Consider the following 19,237-nt stretch of genomic DNA (forward strand, 5'->3'; position numbering starts at 1 on the left):
TTGTGTCAAGACTATACCTACATTGCCACCTAATTTAGCAGTGTTCAAAATAACTACATGAATCTGAGGGCAATCTGTCTGTTGAACAGGACTAGTTTTAACCTGCTAAGGTTCTAGAGAAATAAATCCAATTGTGGAAGTCAACTGATCAGCATTTGATCTGACCAAAACCTCTCAAACAGCAAGAAAGTCCACCAAGATGAAACAGACTCACAAAAGGTTACCTACAGGGCCTTACAGAAAATAACAAGAAAGTCAAGGTGAATAATCCAACACTTTCCAAGGAAGGGAACGCGGGGATGTTGGATTTCTCAGAAATTTCTCTGTGGTTCACAAAGTCTACATCCTATTAGTTGTTTACCAGCATACTTTGAAGACTGTCATTCCTCAACAATCAAATAACTTATTGGGCAAAGAACGTAGCCAAAGTAGTGCCATTTTATGTCTACAGACACCTTAAAACCAGACAGCTTAAATGAAGGTACATCCTGCATTTTTGTCTTGCATTGAGATGTGAATTTAGCCTGACCTTTAATCATTCTAGCTGCAATACTGCAAACAAAAGATAGAAAGACCCAAGTGACACTATGGCAACAAACCGAGGCATCACAAATGAATTTCCTTAAAGTTAAAAACTAGATAGAAATGAATTTCATAAGGATATATTCAAGTAAAGACTAACAGATGTTGATAATATAATTCAACGCACTTAACAAAGCATTAAAAAAGTGAGAACTGAAGAACAAAGAAGTTATAGTAATACCCCTTCCATGGCAATTGGAAGCATAGGCAGTAAGGTCATGAAGAGCAAGTAAATCCACCTATATTATATTTCTACACTAATCTGTCAGATTAAATAAACCAAAGTACCCAATATGACTGAAATGATCTTTAGCATTACTTGCCATTATCACCAAGTAACCTAAAACTGCTGGCATAATGGAAAGTGGGATAAAGCTAACGCAGTAAGCATTCAGTGTACAGTGAACTGGGGCTTAAACCAACACAGGGTTCGCTTGGGAGGCAGCCAAATTATTTGCTAGCACTGCTCCCCATCACAGCAAAGCCTTCCTCCCACATAAGCACAAATGAAAGCTCTGATCCATGATCTCTTTTCCAATCCACACAACACAGCCTTCTGTCTAACTTAAAGTATATGGAGAGAATAAATAGTAAGAAATTATCCAAGCCATCAATTACGGATGAATTTATTAACTTTGTTTTAACAAAAGACAGCTTGATTTTAGTTTTAGAGCAGACATGGGTAAGCTTGTGTCCTTGTCTAACATGCAATGCAAGTATACCACTGTTTTTTGGATCTGAACTTTTCATCCAGCTATTGCATTTGATTAATTTACCATCCAAAAGAAAGAACACAGTTGAATTATGCACTATAATAAAAATTTTAAACCAGTGCATTTAATGGAAACCAGATGATTCATAAAAAACTCTCCATTCACCAGTGCACCAATACATGGAATATCAAAAGAAGCCAACAGATATTATGCTGTCAACAAAATAAAATTTGCTTCTGCAAGAGGTTCTGCAGTCGGAACAGCAAGGAACAGCACAACTCCAGAAGTCACAACCACATATTTACTGACAGCACACAAGACAATAAGGCAGATAGGACAGGAAGATAAAACACATGGCATAACAATCGAGTTACCAAAACTTTTCTCCACTTTAGCACCTAAGGAAATAAACAGCAACCAACATATTCCAAGTCACAATGAAGACTTACTTCAGCTGTACCATCCAAGATATTGTTAATAAACTGAACCATGTCTTCTGTGCTCTCAATGTGCCTATCTGGTAGAAAATACTGCTGATTGGAGGTATTCAATACAACAATAGTAGGGACTGTCAAGTCACTGGAAACATAAAACAGACAGTTTATACATTTGAAGAACTACCATGTAAAATACTGGAATTCAAGTCATCCCTACATCATTTAAAAGGATATCCATTAACCTTCATTTTCTTGTGTGTTCTTTATAGCAGTTCCTTAAAGGCATGAGAGAAGGGAGAAGAGAATCACTTGAATGGTTGAGTATGGTTGAGTCACTGAAAGTATTCTAAATATTTCTCATATTTTAGGTGTAGTTTTCTGGGTTCTAATTTAAATTAAAATGCAAACCTAAAAGTGAAAAATTTAATGTTTATACATGAAAACTTTCTACACTTCCAAGCAGGTTGAATACTTCAAGACCATGTTCTCAGTTCTCAAGGTGGCACCACAGAAACTGTAAGGGTAACTAGAGAAATAACAAAATAATGTCATCCTTTAAAAGGAACTTTAAAATCCCAACCAAACAAAAATTTGTCCATAGAGACAACTCGCAACATAAGATTCTCTAAGCATACTTTCTCTTTGATATTTTTATTTTCTATTTATTAGGAAAACCCCAAAAATATAAGTAAAAAGCACTCAAACCAAGTCAGGTATTTTTGCAAGTGCCTGGTAACAAGTTATGAACTTGTACCAAAATACATCTTCCCAGTCAAAACAGAAGTTTTATTACTGCGATGCAGAAAGACTCCTAAAAAAAATCCAACAAAACCGCAGTGTTTCTATTGCATTTAACTGTTTGGTAACTGAAGTTCTTTTAGTTGATTGTAGAGCAGCTGAAAGACAACCTCCATACAGAGAATCTATATACTGTACAGAGATTTATAAAAGCACATTTAATGTGTTTCCTCCAAGAACTGAGGAATTAATACTCTACATTCACCGATAGTTAACATACACCTTTGCTTACACAAAGCTGAATTTTTGCTTTCAGTAAAACACATAATCTATTTTCTTCTTTTGTGTTCAGTTTTCACTGTACCTTTACTAATCCAAGAAAAGCATGTTCATCTACTGCTGAAGAGACAGAAAAACTGTAATGTCTACTCATGGATTTATAGCCAAGTTCATAGATGTACTTCTATCAGGGTCTACTAATTCTATTCCTACAAATTGTACAATACTCTGTCCTTTGTGAAGAAACAGAAGTTGTTCCTATGTGATTCTGGCATAGTAAAAAAGTATTCTGTGATACATTTCTTACTATTCACAGGACCTTTTCTATTTCCACTTACTGCCATCTGGTGACAAACCAAAGCATTTGCAATACAGTTGTACTTGAATTATTCACATAGACACATTAATAACAGTTACTTGTCACACTGAACATAATTTGCTGCATTTTTTTGCTGCTTTCCACTTATACTTGAAATGTTTAGAAAATAATTAGAAGTCTGTGAGTATTTGAACAACAACTTGCCCTATACTACAAATTTTAAAATCAGGCATTTTGCAGATTCAGCTAAACACCCCAGCAGAACAGACCTTGCCACTGAATCACTACCACTCTAAGTGTCAGTTTTGTCTTTATTGCCTTCATTTCCTTCCTCCCAGGGATCTCATCTCCCTCCCCTACTTCGCTGCACATCAGTTTTGGTACTCAGCAGAGTAGAAGGAAAGAGGTGTAAGGGTTTTGTTGAATCAGCAAAGTACATTTCCAAAGTGCCTAGACAAAAAATATTTTTTTGCCAGATGAACAAGCTGAAACAGCTCAGCAGACAGTCCGACATAAAAGCCTGAAAAGGAAAAGCAATTAATGAAGTGAGGAAGGTCTCACTTTTGGCAACTACAAAGCTCAATCACATTACTTGACTTGAATTGAGAGACAATTGTTTTCAAATGAATTGTATTCAGGTGTTAATCTACAGACATCCCACAGAAATCCAGATCTTGTGCTCCCTGTGTCCCCATAAAGCTACTAGATCCTTTACAGCCCGTAATTTATTAACGCTCTGACACCCAAGAAAGAGATTTGGAAAACTTACAGAGCTGGTACACAGACCCACAGTTTTCCCTTCTTTCACTCCAAAGGCCAGAGGAGAACAAGTAGTCAACTGTAAATGCCAAGCAACTGAACTCTAATCATGCATAACAAGAGCAACTGTCAAACATCTTGTTAAACCACTTACGTATTTCAAAATGTACCACATACACATCAAGGGCAAACAGCATCTTTCAAGCATTGTTTGCTTCTTCTCTGCAGAAGCATACTTCTGTGCATGTCTTAAAAACACATCAAGAATGAAAATCCTACAATTCTAACAGTTATTAATTTGCAAAGCAGAACTACAAGATAAGCTTGTCAATCTGTATTATCAAGCCAAACTCCTAATATTAAATTCTGCAGTTTAATTTAACAAACAAGCACCGCTGTGTTTCATCCTGAATTCTGAGGACAGCAATTATTTTTTAAGCTACGAAAGCCAGAAATTCTTCATAAGATTATTTTCAATTAAATATACTTGACAGCAAATATAAGAGAAGAAAGAATATTCAAATAAGAATTTACTTACTCCATTAGTAAACTATTAATATAATCATTTCCATCCATATGGCCAAACTGGAAATCCCTGTAAGAGAAACAGTGAAAAAAGGAATGATGAAAAAGAAAACAAAATAGTGGAATTCAGCAAAAGCTTTTCCTTAAATATTTTTCCTATAACTGAAGACAAACGCATGCATTCAGCAATTCAATTCAAAAAAGTGATGGTCTAGAAGACAGCACAACAAAACACACTCAGTTAATAGAATGGTATTATTAAATATCAGTATACAAATATAAAAGCAGGCACTAAAACATTTTTTATATAAGAAAGAAAGACTGCTTTCTTAGAAAGGTTAGTACAGAAGCTCAATTGAGATAGCAGAGTACCATGTGTGCCTACCTGTGAAAGTGATCCCGATAATCTCTAGCCACTTCCTGAATAATAGATTTTAGTCTGGAGGTGAAAAAAAATTATATTGATAATCCAGGATATACACTTTCAAAATATAAACAATAGAGATTTCCTCAGAAAGCAGCAAATTGTACCTCATCAGCAATAAGGATTAACAAAAACACCTGGTTCATTGTGCTTGGTTCCCAAAGGTTGAAAATAGCATACAAGGTACTTGAACAGTATTTTCATAGTCGAGTTATGTATGCAACCAGGAGCAGACAGGGGAAGGTCTTGTTCCTCTCAGTCTTTTCAATAAACTCCAACCCCTTTCTAAATGTTCCACAGACAACTAATATATAAGCATCACTAAATTAATTTCTAATGCAAGTGAACTGAAGTACAGTCATTTGTTTAAACTGACTAAGTTCATCTCAAAGTCATCTGAGCTCAAGTACTCTGATCTGTGTTTAAAAGGTGACACAATAGTTTCTAAACGCTGTGAGATCACTGTTGGCTCAGGTGATCTCATTAACAAGTGGCAGAGCAGTGATTCAGAAACTCCCTTCATCTCACTGAACTCACACGTGCTTCAACTGAGCCATAAATTAAGCAAATTAAGTACACTAAGCCAAAAATTAGAGAACATTTCCAAGTTAAACCCATTTGTTTAACCTAGAATTTCTTAATTATTAAAAAACTTCCAAAGTTCCCTTTGTCATACCAACACATTTCTCCCACAGTGTCACCAATACTCAGTTCTGTACCTGGTATGTTCCACTGAAGAGTTTTTATCATCAATGACTGCAATTGCCACAAGTTTTCCTAAAAAAAGGAATAAAATTCTTGAAACCATTTAAAAAGAAACAAACATTCACAGATGGAAAATATGCCAACCTAGAAGAGCAGATACTCTCCAGGGACAAGAATTAGTTTTTAAGTATAAACCAACCTCAAAACCAAAGGGCATCTTCAAGATGACCAAACTGTGGTTTTCTAAAAGCTACTGAAAATAAATGAAGATGTGGCTTAATGCCACACCACTAGCCTTCTATGAAAAGCATATCCATAGAAAGAAGTTGAAAAGAGAAAACACAGAGAAAAATTAAGTACCTACTAAAGCTGCAATTGGAATATACCTAAATATGAGGCTATGGAGACCACTATTAAATAATGGCAATTAAAAGCTGATTAAAAGACACTGAATCATTATTGTATGGACTTAGTACAGACTACTTTTTACACTATTAAAAATTTGATTATGGGAAAAAAAAAATTGGAAAATTTACTGTCACAGCCAAAAATTCATTACATCAGAAGACAATTTAGTCCACAGACCTGTCAGAGGAGCTTAAAGGCCAACACCAAAATATATAGATTTTACACATTTACTTTGTGAAGTTTTTCTGATTAAAAGGATAAAAAAACAAAACCCAAAGACTCATATGGTGAATTAGAAGCTGGCCAAAGGAATCTTAAGCACTTCCTGTTTAGAAAGCAGATCTGCTAACAGTGCAGTCATCAGTCAGATTAACTAAAGCCTACACAGTGCTGATTTTTTAATTCTCTTCAGACGCCATGATTTATTGAAAATCCTCTCCACCAAGCCAACCTATTGCTCTGTTCCTACTTATCACCATGCCACATGGAGCATTCTCCTCAAAAATAGAAAGTCGCTTTTGTTCCAATAATACTGAAAAGTTCTAAGGGCAAGATCAGTGATTCGTTCCTAGGCTTTCTTGTGAAATAGCAACAGCTTCTCCCCATCCCACTTCTTCCATATCTCCATTCTCACTTTTCCCCATTTCTTTCCATACCCTACGATACTACCTAGTGAATACACTAGGAGTCAACTACTTTTTAGACTGCAAAAGATGATGTAAATAAATTCCAGGTACGTAAATTTCTTTAAAGTAAATGATCATTTCTCCATTGTATTAATAAAGTCAAAATTTTTCTTTTTCAAAATTTGAGTAATTGTTAGACAAAAATGTAACAGGAAGAAATATGCTACATTTAAAAAACTTGTAACAGCACTTCTGTAAGCAACCGTTTAAAATATAGGAGTAACAGTATTAGCCTTACAAACATGTAAGAACCTAGATGTTTCCTAATACTTAAAACCTGAAAGAACTAAATGCCAATTGAATATAAGTATTTTGAAAGGGAATACAGATGATCAGGTACCCTGGCCTGGAAAAATCTACACTTAGAGCATTCAGCATTTTTTATGATACCTCAGAGTATGTATACTTTAAGAGCAGTATAAGTTCTTTGCCTATTCCAGAAGTCACTTGGCTGCATGATTTTTGTTTGGCCTGCAAAAGATTTTACTAGAGAAAAGCTTAGGTTTCCTAAGCCAAGTCAGCTTTGGTACATGCTCCATTCCCTTCCCTACCATATCTGTTTTAAAGATATCTAAAACCATTAGTAAGACATCTAAACCTGTCCATATGTGATACTTCTAAATCTAGTCATAAAATTCCCACAGGTATTCCAATAGTTCATATATAACTTAAGCAAAACCTAAGGTGCTCTTAAATTAAAAGTCCTACTAATTTTTGTGAATACTACAGGATTAGACATACAAAGTTTTATGTTGTGAGGAAAGCACTGCTGTAGGGCAAGGCTCTGGATGAAACCTGTAGTCAAGACAATAGGTCTCACCAACACTAACAAAAGACTGGCACAATCAATTCTAACTCTGAGATTTAAAAAAACCCCATATCCTTAGAACTCTTTTTTCTTACTGTTTAGTACACGAGATGTCAAAGGGTTTAGTGGTAGCAGCATCTCACCTGTATCTCCAAGTTCATACAGTGTAAAGCCATCTACATTAAGGTAACCTTGAAACCTTTCTCTATTTATCCAGGATGACAAATCACCATCTTCATACTCTAACAAAAAAAAAAAAGGAAAAAGAAAAATTAATGCATCTATTATTTTTTCCTAAGAGAGGCCATCAGATTTACTATTTCAGTGCCATAAGATAGTAGCACGCAATTCCAAGGATATTGCTTTTCACAGATCTGCATCCATTTCCTCTACTAAGGGGAAGGAAAAAATCCCAAACCAAAACACCAGACAAGGTCAGAGAACTGAACTAGATTTGGCCAGAACTTTTTCTTAGAGTCAATCATACATAACAGTTGCACATAATAACCTCATTCAGTCTCTTAAACTGCATCGTCATAATTTGTTTGACTTAAAATAATGTTTCTGGTACACTATGAGAGCAAAATTTTTACAAAGTGAATTAAAATCCTGGATTATTGCAAGTCTTGCATTTGTTTTAAAAAGTTGTGAAAAAAGCAAGCAGGCCATACAGCAAAAGCTAATTCAAAAGGGTTTCTCTTACAAGCTTTCCTTCCCCAGGATTTAAAAAAAAAATTTAAAAAATTAAATGCAAATCAAGGAGACTAGGGAGCGAATTTTTATCTGGAGGCAGCAGATTGAATAGGAAAGACAAGTACATCCATTCTATGAAGTCACAAAAAATATCCTTTATGGCCATCTGGAATATTTTGCTGAGGTACTACTCATCCTCAGAAATGAAAACAGCAGAATTATCTTCAGAGAGATGTGTTTTTAACTTACAGCAAAAACTTGCACTTAAAACAAACTAAACCAGGAGCAGATGTTTTTGTAAGTGGTGTACTTACAGGGCAGCCCACAATATGCCACGTAAGGATGTGTGTGTGTAGATGCATCTAACAAGTTATAATGCACAAGCCTTACAGTATAGTCTGAGTATAATCTAACACATACAGGGACACCCATACATGCAGATATCCTTTTTTATTTAAACAGCAGGTGTACCGGCATTATGTACTGCATACATACACTGCATAAACAGCAGTGTCACAAAACTACCAGTTTCAGGTGGCCATTCCACAGTCAACACACTGAACAAGTCAGCAAAAGCAGTCTATCCATTTAAAGCAGTCTATTTATTTAATAGTGTATCAACTGCTCCATTTACAAGTCCACACCTCCTTAACCTCTTTGTGTGAGGAACACTGAGGAAGGGAAAAATAGACAGAATGGCCAACTGTTCTATGCATGCACAGTTCGCTCTGTCAGTTGAGAGGAGAGGAGAGGAGAGGAGAGGAGAGGAGAGGAGAGGAGAGGAGAGGAGAGGAGAGGAGAGGAGAGGAGAGGAGAGGAGAGGAGAGGAGAGGAGAGGAGAGGAGAGGAGAGGAGAGGAGAGGAGAGGAGAGGAGAGGAGAGGAGAGGAGAGGAGAGGAGAGGAGAGGAGAGGAGAGGAGAGGAGAGGAGAGGAGAGGAGAGGAGAGGAGAGGAGAGGAGAGGAGAGGAGAGGAGAGGAGAGGAGAGGAGAGGAGAGGAGAGGAGAGGAGAGGAGAGGAGAGGAGAGGAGAGGAGAGGAGAGGAGAGGAGAGGAGAGGAGAGGAGAGGAGAGGAGAGGAGAGGAGAGGAGAGGAGAGGAGAGGAGAGGAGAGGAGAGGAGAGGAGAGGAGAGGAGAGGAGAGGAGAGGAGAGGAGAGGGTACACTGTCTGATCCTTTCCTGCTAAAGTATAACACAAATGTGAAAGTCACATAGCCCCAAAGCTATCAGTTAAGGCCCTCCAAATTTTAAAACTGGGAATACAGGCAGAATCAGCTGCCTCTTCCTCCTGAGTTTTTTAAAGAAGGCTTGCTGTACTAAGAAAGTACATAGCCTGTGTTTTCAAGGCAAAAAAAGCTCAACCTGGAACCTTTCACGCACTCTCTGAGCAGAGTACACACCTGAAAAAAATTAATTTCAAGAGATTATTTTTGTTTTGTTTAATTTCCTCACTTACAGAAAATCTCATTCACTGTTTGAAAATGTAAATTCATTTTATGTGTGATTCCTTTTCAGTAAGTTTTCTTCTACTTAGTATATGATGAGAGAACAGTGAACAGTGAGAGAAAGAATAACTCTTGACACATACCAGCAAAACAATAATATTAGAATCTACATCTTACTCATGACACAAAGCAAGCATCATCACTTCTACTTGTGTTGCTAAAACAAATTCCTTGCATTTTTTTCTCTTCTTCCTGAAGGAGCTGCTACTTATCCTAAAAGCGGGGAATCTCCCAGAACACCCACATAACCTTGAAAAAAATCCCAAATTTTCCAGTTTTTACATACATACTTTAAATATCTATCTCATCTTAAGGTAATGCCCACTTTTACTTACCATCATAAACAAAGTAAGTTCCATCTTTGAAGACCATAACAGCAGGCAATTCAGGCAATGTCACATACTGAAAGAGTTGGTTTTCAATTAATCCATGAAAGATTACAAGATTTTTAAACAGACAAACAAAAAAATATGAAAATATGGAAATGCAGTCCATGGGGAAAATCTCTAAGTACATTTAAATATTCTCTCTCTACATTTGCTGGAATAAATTTATCAAGTTCTGCATATTAAAAGTAACACAACATCAATGTATTTTTGAGAGGTAGATCTCACAATGCAAAGGCTTGTTACAACCGTAGCAACCAGTAATTTCATAACATTTTTGCTTCTCTCCATAGAATACTGCATACCATTACTACTTCAGCTTAATGACATTGAAAATTACCTTCTGTGGGGGAAAAAAAGCTCACTGCTTACACCAGTGCGATCACAGAATCTCAAAGAGTTCCAGCCTTTTACACCTTTTCCACTGCACAACTGAACAGTTCTTTTCTTGCTCAGCTGGGGCTGAAGTGCAAATAGCAATATTCAAATTGAGGTGGCCTTTGATACAAGGCTTCTGGAAATCTAACAATACACCATTTATAGTGAGGCCAGTTCTACTTACGACATTATGCAGCTACCTAAAAAAAAAGCCAACAAATTATGCTAGTCCTCACCCCACTAATCCCAAACTAATTTTGAAATCATGCTTTATTAGGCATGGAGTAGACTTAAGTCTCACTTGAAGATAACAATAAATGAAAAAGCCTCTTGATTTTGCTTCAACAGGTAAGCAACAATGGTTAGACTAGCAATAGTAGTACCAATTTTTTCTATCCCTGTGACTAACTATACACAATTTCCTTGCTACAGACTCCTCCAAAGAGCCACATGAGAATTCTGCAGCCAGTAGACTGGACTGGTTGAGCCCCACACAGAAACTGATGTTTTGATCACCTGTATTGTACAAGATGAAAATAACTTACCTCTTCACTAATGTCTCTGATTACTAAGGCACCAGTAGTACTTCACGGCACAGACCCTCAAATTAGTTATAAAAGTGGTTGGTGAAAGTACTGTTGGGAGCAACCAGACTTTTGCATTGGCTAAAAATCCAAGTATCTACTTTCTTGAGCAGGTTGTATGGACCACATTGAGTCCCACGTATGTTCTGATTAATTTTATTAATATGACTGAGCAAGTAATTAGGCCAAAATAAAGCAATGACAGACTGAAACTTGGTTTGCATTCTTGCCTCATATACACTCAAAAATTATGTGTTTCAGTGCAATTACTTTGAAATCTATCAAAAGAAAATATACTGTAAGAAGCCATCTGTGTGCCAACCAAACAGCAAAATTATATATGTAAGAACAACACCATTTCTGTGAAAAGAGTAGGAATGGAAAAAGCTTACCTCAGGCACCACATCTTCTGAGGCAGAAAAAAAGTATGTATAAACTATTAGTTCTGAAGCAACTTCAATGTATTTTTCCTGAAAAAATACAAACAATGTTTTTAAACTGCTGAACTTTTCGTATAGATCAAACAAAAGCTTTGTGACATACTTTATCTTCAAAGAGCAATTAAAAATATGGGTAAGACAAAACTGTAAAAACACTTTAATGAATGTAAAAAACCACACAAATTTGTTACAAGCACACACTTCAGTCTTTTAAAAGATATTTTAAAGTAATCTGTGAATAGTCAAAAGAAGTAACTTTTTTAATCAAGCTCCAAACCTTTAAAGGAGATTCACCACCAACATACACAAAAAGCACACGATGTCTCTTTTGCACATGCTCAAACATATGCTGGCTAGGAAGTGGCCTGATAAGAGGTCTGGGAGGGAAAAAAATGAGAAAGACAACCTCAGTTTCTGCAATCTGAAAAACTGAACCAAATAAAAATCCGTAAGAAAATTTCATACAGTTGTTTGTGGGTTTTTTGGGGTTTTGGAGTTTTTCTAATTTAAATTCTAAAATGCACATTAATTTTTCAGTTTATTATTTTATTTTCAACTAGAAGGAAAAAAGAAAAAAGAAAATTCCCCCTCAAAATAACGTGGTGTGTTCCTCAAACAGCACACTTAAATTTGAAATTGATATCTTAGTACAAAATGCTGCTACAATGTCAACATGCATGACATCACTGACTGAGCTGGACTGGAAGTGACCTTTAAGATCATCTGGTTCAACCCTCTCACCATAAGCAGGGACACTTTCCACTAGACCAGGTTGCTCAAAGCCCCACCGAGCCTGACCTTGAACACTTCCAGGACGGGGCATCCACAATTTCTCTGGGCAACCTATTCCACTGTCTCACCACTCCCATAGTAAAAGAATTTCTTTCTTATATTTAATCTCAATCTATCCTATTTCTGCTTAAAACCATAGCCCCTTATCCTGTCAGCACAGAGCCTGATATAAAGTCTCTTTGTTTTTCTTACAAGACCTCTTAGTGAAAGGCCACAATAAAGTCTCAATCATCTGAGAGATAAAATTGTGAATGCATGCACAGCTCTTATGAAATGCGATCTTAGAAATAAATAATCCTAAAGAATTCTGACTGCTCAATATTCCTAAACTACAGGCTTCTGAACTATTATTGTACCTATATCAAGGCTTCTTAACTATTTTTAAGAATAAAGGAAAGAAATGTGACTTTCTTTCTCCCCAGTGATTATGTATCAATAACATTTTGAGGCCACATGCCACTGTAGGGAAGAAAGAAAAAGCCAAATGAAATTGCTACGAACAATTCTCTAAAAGCATTACCATATGTGGAAATGGCCTTATGGCCACAGCTTTTCAGATGCACAACTTCTGAGCATGAAACATCTTCTGCCTTAGTATTGATGTCTATCTATCGGCCAACATTTACACTGGCATTCTTGTTTCTGACTTCCCTGCGCTTCATTTGTTCAGTTTCCACTACTTTGAAAAGCCCTTAGTTCTTGCACTGTAAAGAAGGGATTGTGAGTAGCCAGTTTCTATGTACTCCACACCACTCACCACCAGCCTCACATATAGTCATATGTATCATACATATAATTTTTAACTTCATGTCAGCATCTTGGTCTTTTTCAAACCATTCTAATTCTTGGCCCACCTCAAAATGCTACACAAGTTTTAAGCCACCAAGTTTCACAAAAGAGTATACTTACCCTGCCACTCTATTAGCAAATTCAACTATATCATCTTTGGTTCTAGGTCCTCTATAGTTGTACGCCATGTCACCTTTTAAGCTAGATAAATAGGAAAGACAGAAAAAAGAACAGAATTGAAGTGACCTAAGCTACATTTACACATGTAGAATTACTCAATCTTCCATGTTTATTACAGTCACCTTTTAGCAAGCAATAAGCAAAAGAAGTAGTCAGCAAAACATAAAACTTAATTACACGATAGAATGCAATTATGCCGTAAAAACATATTTACACAGTATCTGATTTATTGACTTGTAAAAATAATTAGCCTTCTTTTACAATTACTTTTTTCTAGTGCACAGCAGCCATTTACTTTGTAAGTACACAGATAATTTAGAACATTTGCTTATGGTCATATAAAAAAAAACCCCACTACACATCCAAACCAAACCCCAAACACTCAACATTTATACTACTGAGAGATTAATCCTTATAAAAAACAAACTTATAAACTTCTTTCATGTTTTTGGGGTGCTTTTTTAAATAATTGAGAGGTATCAAATACTCTGCAAAACCTTCCAAACTGATGTATTAAATTAAGCTTCCACAACGTCTTGGTCAGCTACCAGTACTCTGCTAACAGCGGATACAGCACACTTGCATTCTAAGAGTATAGTACATTTTACTAATTCTAACAGGCGTTCTCTGAGTTCATAGAGATTTTGGAAACTCACAGGCAAAAAAAATAATGATAAACTCAATTTTCAATGCCTCTATATGCCAATGAAATTTTTCATCCTTAAAGATTAATAAACTCTGCTACCTTTTTGAGAAAACTAACTTGGTAAGAGTTATTATTACATATTATGAGCACTGTCTGCTTACCTACTAAAACTCACAGTATTTCATAGTAAAAAGTACTAAAAATTACTGAGTACTTAATATGACCTTGTGCTGGACTAGCAAGAACATAAGAGTATCAGTATGGATTGGTATTTTCCTCTAATTTTAGTCTCCATTGACTTATTTAAATTGTGAAGAAAAAACCTACATATACTTCTCTTGTTAAACATCTCCACTCACACTTCACCTTATACAGTAACCATACTGTCATTTAAAGAAATTTTTGAGGTACACTACAGTGAAGAGAGAGGTAACTGAAAATGAAAAAATGCAATCAGCAGCTTTCAAAAAGTTAACAAGACTCAGGTATGCACTCACTGCCAAAATCACTCTAAAGCTGTCAAATCAAATGGAGCACAACATTCCTTTCAATTATAATTGTGTGTATGTATACTTGAAAGACATATACACACACTTCTACAAAATTGCATACAAAAGAGCAGTTAAATGAATTTAAAATTTGTTAACCTGCCTATTAAGAATTATGTTTCTAAATAAGATGTTGGATATGACTAAATTTCACAGTAAACCATTCCAGTAGAAAGCAAAGACAATACCATCATGAGATGGGTCAAGTGTTTGAGGTTTTATTTGTTTTGGGGTTTAAGTCTTTTATGTGATTGGTTTGTTTGAGATTTTTAAATGGACAGCACTATTTTTCCTTTACTTTTATGAAATCAGTGTTAGAAATTCAACAGGAAGCGTAAACTTACAGCTTTATTGTTGGATAGCCTCGCACTCCAAATTCAGATGCAATACCTGAAAGAAATGTGTTAATGCCAAAGTGAACCAAGTGTAGTTCAACTGCAACTTGGGGGAGAAAAACTTCCACCTCTGGGAGGGCAACCTGAGAGCTACCCTGTCTTCCCCATTCCATCAACATTGCAGGGGTAAGCAACTAAATTCTTACTTTATTTTCTTATGCCTTACTAGTTATAATTTGTTATAGCTCACTGGGTGTATCTGTGTTAATGGGAAGTAGCTGTATTTTTCCTGTTGTTTTTCTTTTGGGTTACTGAGTGTGTTTACACGTGGTGTTGAACTGTTGAGTTCTGTTTAGTAATCAATCCTCTGCTGGTTAAGTTTCTCATGGGAGTGGTATACTGCTGGAGTGGCCTGTAAAATGTGTTTTGTGCCAGTGTCTTTGGGGTATTTTGTACAATCCTGCAGTTAAATGTTATCACCGACTAAGTAACCCATATAGTCATTGTCATGTACCTGTATTAATAAATGCTATTTCGGGAGCTACTGTGAGGAAAGTTCTTTTCTTTTTTTTTGCTATTAAGTGTTGCCTCAATAGCAGAGGTCAGAAGTCCTTCCAACCTGTGTGCTGGCCTTGTGGTTAGGCAGTGTTGGTTTCATAAGGCTCCAATTTTTTCTGGAGGCGCTTATAGCAAATAATTTCTCCCTGGCTTAAGTGTGGTCCTCACAGGGGAGTCAAAAATCTTTCCAGCCTGTGTTCTGTCCAGAGTCCGGCAGGCAGTGCTGGGTCCATAAAGCTTTGATTACTCTGAGGGTGCTTATAGCTAATAACTTTTATTTAATACAGGTAAGAATAGAAATCTTTGCATTTCTGTGTCTCCTCCCTTTCACGTGACAGCTGTCAACAGACAGTTTAGTTCTCCTTATACAGCTCTTGTACAGCTCTGCATGAACAGAACTAGAACACAGACATTTTTAATACATTATTTTTAAACCTCCCACCTTTGGATATTAACAAAATCCCCTCAACAACCTGGAGGTGACCTATTATTTACATCATCACCTTCACTTCATATGAAGAATGTGGTACAGGCAAACAGCAGCAATTGTGTCTGTCCGAGGTGTATTGTATTGCTATTCTGATCACGTTCAGTCAACTTTGAGGCAAACCCTCCTGAATATGCAAATAATACCACACCAGGTGATTGCTCTGTTGATAGAACTGCTGTATCCTCATAACACAGAGTTACCAGAGACAACAGTTACTGAACTAGTTGTATGTTCATCTGTGATGCCAGCTCTCTGAAGACAAGTTACCCAGAGTTCAGATTTTTCACTCTACTTTCCTACTCCTATTAGGAACACAAACTATGTGGAGCCAACCACTCATGTTCCTTCCTAGTTATATGTCTACACATTACAGCTGCATTTCCTTCTGTTACTCTCTAGACCAAATTACTTTGATTTCACCAAATCTTTAGACTGGAAAGATATTAAGCAGAGTTGACTCAAGCTTTCCATATCCAGATGTTGCAAAATTCCCACGTTCAACATAAAAATATAAAGCTATTCCATAAGATTTATTGGACACCATTCTTTATGAAACTGGCAACAAATGTGAGAAGAAAAACTTTTCCAGGTCACAAAGGAACCCTTGCAGCTTTTAGTAATTTTTATATACAAAACTGAGTTATAGAACTAAAACGATGTGCCAATTCTGGTCTAAGTATAAAATATAAGAATTCAGTATGAGGATGACAGATGCAAATATTTCAAGGTAAGAGTTCATACAATTTATATGATTTAGAATTTTACATATATATGACTGCTAAGTTAGAGATCCACAAAATTAACTTGAAACTTCTATTCCCCAGACTTACTACAGTAAATAAGTATCTTTAAGATACATGGAGTCAAATTTATGTGGTTTTATAGAAAAAGCTACATACAATAATTTGGTGTTTGAGATAAAATCATTTCGATCTCAAAAGACCAAACTCTGCTGTATGTAAGCATAGAAAAACCAGAATATCAGTGAAAAAAGAATTCTGCATAATATTTTAGGCAAATACAACACAGCTGAATAATTGTATTTAATGGGTATTAATTAAAAATCTTGCATGTATTAACAAAATTTTATTATATATAGCTCTCATTTGGGCCCCAATCCTCCCTATGCCTTCCTTCCTAAATATCCTCCTGGTTCAACATAGATTTAAGTGAAATGACAATAAACAAGCATATGAAAACAATGAAAATACAGATAAACATTCAACAACGCTCTCACATCTACTCAAACCACTTCTCTGAACAGCTAAAGTTTTGAGTTTTCTTTGAAAAGGTCAATACATAGGAAAAACATCAGCAAAATAGAAAGTGTTAGAGCTGAATTTGGTTCTTCAAGAAGACATTTGCAGAGAAACATGGGAAGAAATTGGCTCAACAATAAATTCAGTGATTTCAGCAGGCTTTGTGTAACAGCTTAAGGACCGATTACCTGAAAAGAATAACAGAAAGAGAAAAAAGCATTCCTCCAATAGTAATACAAGGAACCCAAAACTGGATGCTGTCAAAAGACACAGCACATAAAAATGCTTATATAAGTGCTCTAAGACACATATCAAAAGCAGATCTTTGAAAAGCTTTTACCTTCCATTTGTCAGGAAGAATCCCCTACACAGGCAGAAACAAATGTGACAAAAACTGCACACTACAGCAAGTTGTCACTTGCAGAAAGAGAAAGATCAGGAAATTGTTCTCCAATGACTGTTTGCATAGTTGTCCTTTGAGATAGAAGAATGACTTAACAAAAAAAAGTCAAACTAGTCTCAAAACAGAGCCTGCAATGAAATTACCCCCAACCAAACCATACTTACTAGAAAAGGAAGTTGCATCCATCTTCCCAATTTTTACTGGAGAGCCCATGTTTCTCATTTCTATGCCCACTTCATTCCACACAGGCTCTAGTTTCTTGCAGTGGCCACACCAAGGTGCATAAAACTGAGAAACAAAAATATTTTATGAAAAACCCATTAAAATTAGTAGAAATTGATTCTACAATTAACCATTATATCATTAGCAAGGCTAATTTTCCAGTCATGGTGCTCCTTATGTCTTAATAAAATTGCAAGTTAGTTACAAGGCTAGCGTGACATACAGAATTTATGACTTGGTCATACTTTTAATATGAAAACACAAGTTTCAAAAGAATACATTAAATTGTTGCATTATTATATGATTTCTTATTTAAAAACTGACTGTGTGGTAACATTTTTGAAAACCTTTTGGACTACCTTCCTCTTTTTTTTTGACAGTTAATAGATCATGTAAACAATCTCTCTGGGACTATGTCAAAATTTGTCAACAGAGAAATATTATATATTTTGAAAGGAAGGGCAATAGATAAGTATGTGTATTTCCCCAAACTGCCCTCTGGATTTAAGTTCTTCAGCGACTACTTTTATAGAAGCCCAGTGAAAAATCGATTCCATTTTCTCAGGACCAAGCAAAGCTGAGAGACTTCATTTCACCTTTCTACCTATGTCTTGCTGCAACACCTCAGTGAAATTATTAGGGAAAACATCAATGTTTTGGTATAACAAGATCGGGTCACAACCTCACAAAGTTGAATTTTGTTTACTTTACTTTTTCCCACTCAGAAAACACAAATCTGAATACAATTTTGAGAATTACAGTACGTATTCAGATGAGATAAAAGGAATTTTACCTCACTCACAAAAAAGCTCTTTTTTTTTTCACAATTCCTTGTCCCTGAAATAAGGAGCACTGAAACTTTCTAAAGTTAGAAGAGTAAAAGAAGCCTCTCATACAGGTGATCCTGCAGTGATAATACATGTCTAGAGCACAAATTAGCAAGTATAATTACAGAATGGAACAGTAACAATTCTGAAAAGAGGGTATCACTCCTGACTGTGTTAGGTAATATGTGTTCTTTTTTCAAGAACGAAAAAATATAAAATGAAGCCTATCTGCATCCAGTATTCAGTCAATTTCTGGTTCACCCTGAACAATACAGACAGATTGCTTATCCATCCTGTCAGAATTACTGTCATGACAATTTCTGCATCATGTACAATTTTCCAAATGATGAAACAGCCTTACTACAGTGTAGCACTGCACATCCTGTCTTTTGATTTCCACTAGCAGATCTTCCCACTTTTCTCATATACTCACATCTACAAGCCAAATATCATCCTTACGGTTTTCTTTAAATCTAAAAAGGGAAAAACAGAAACCAACAAATCATATATCTGAAAATAAAACAGCGAAGTGTATGTGTGAAAAAGGCAAAGTCTATAATTAAGTTTCTTCCTTGGGTGTGGGGAAACAGAGGAAGTTAATATTTTTTAGGACAAACATTGCCTCTGCACGTGCTACTATACACAGAGCTGTACCGTGGGTTCAAACAAGCTGTACTTGTTTGGGGTTTTTGTCTTGGAAAATGACAAAAGAAAACAGCAAACCATCACGAAATAAGAATATACACAAAAGATATTTGATTAGTATATGTAATCTAAGAGGAAGAATTATTTTGCGGTTATCTTAGTTGCATTTAATATT

At 35.9% G+C, this 19,237-nt stretch overlaps 1 protein-coding gene across 2 annotated transcripts in view; it reads right to left on the reverse strand.

Annotated features, from left to right (window-relative positions):
- The window catches only part of TMX3 (thioredoxin related transmembrane protein 3), a 28,797-nt gene that overhangs the window by 4,579 nt on the left and 4,981 nt on the right, over positions 1-19,237 (reverse strand). For both annotated transcript variants that reach the window (XM_071554896.1, XM_071554898.1), the window contains exons 3-14: positions 18,851-18,890; positions 17,533-17,656; positions 14,668-14,713; positions 13,070-13,150; positions 11,646-11,745; positions 11,321-11,398; positions 9,916-9,982; positions 7,527-7,625; positions 5,496-5,553; positions 4,738-4,791; positions 4,366-4,422; positions 1,745-1,874 (exon numbers count right to left, since the gene is read on the reverse strand). In XM_071554896.1, the coding sequence (XP_071410997.1) occupies positions 1,745-1,874; positions 4,366-4,422; positions 4,738-4,791; positions 5,496-5,553; positions 7,527-7,625; positions 9,916-9,982; positions 11,321-11,398; positions 11,646-11,745; positions 13,070-13,150; positions 14,668-14,713; positions 17,533-17,656; positions 18,851-18,890 (934 nt within the window). The remainder of the gene's footprint in view (positions 1-1,744; positions 1,875-4,365; positions 4,423-4,737; positions 4,792-5,495; positions 5,554-7,526; positions 7,626-9,915; positions 9,983-11,320; positions 11,399-11,645; positions 11,746-13,069; positions 13,151-14,667; positions 14,714-17,532; positions 17,657-18,850; positions 18,891-19,237) is intronic.

This window comes from Pithys albifrons, chromosome 4 (genome assembly GCF_047495875.1).
Source record: "Pithys albifrons albifrons isolate INPA30051 chromosome 4, PitAlb_v1, whole genome shotgun sequence".
Taxonomy (NCBI): Eukaryota; Metazoa; Chordata; class Aves; order Passeriformes; family Thamnophilidae; genus Pithys; species Pithys albifrons.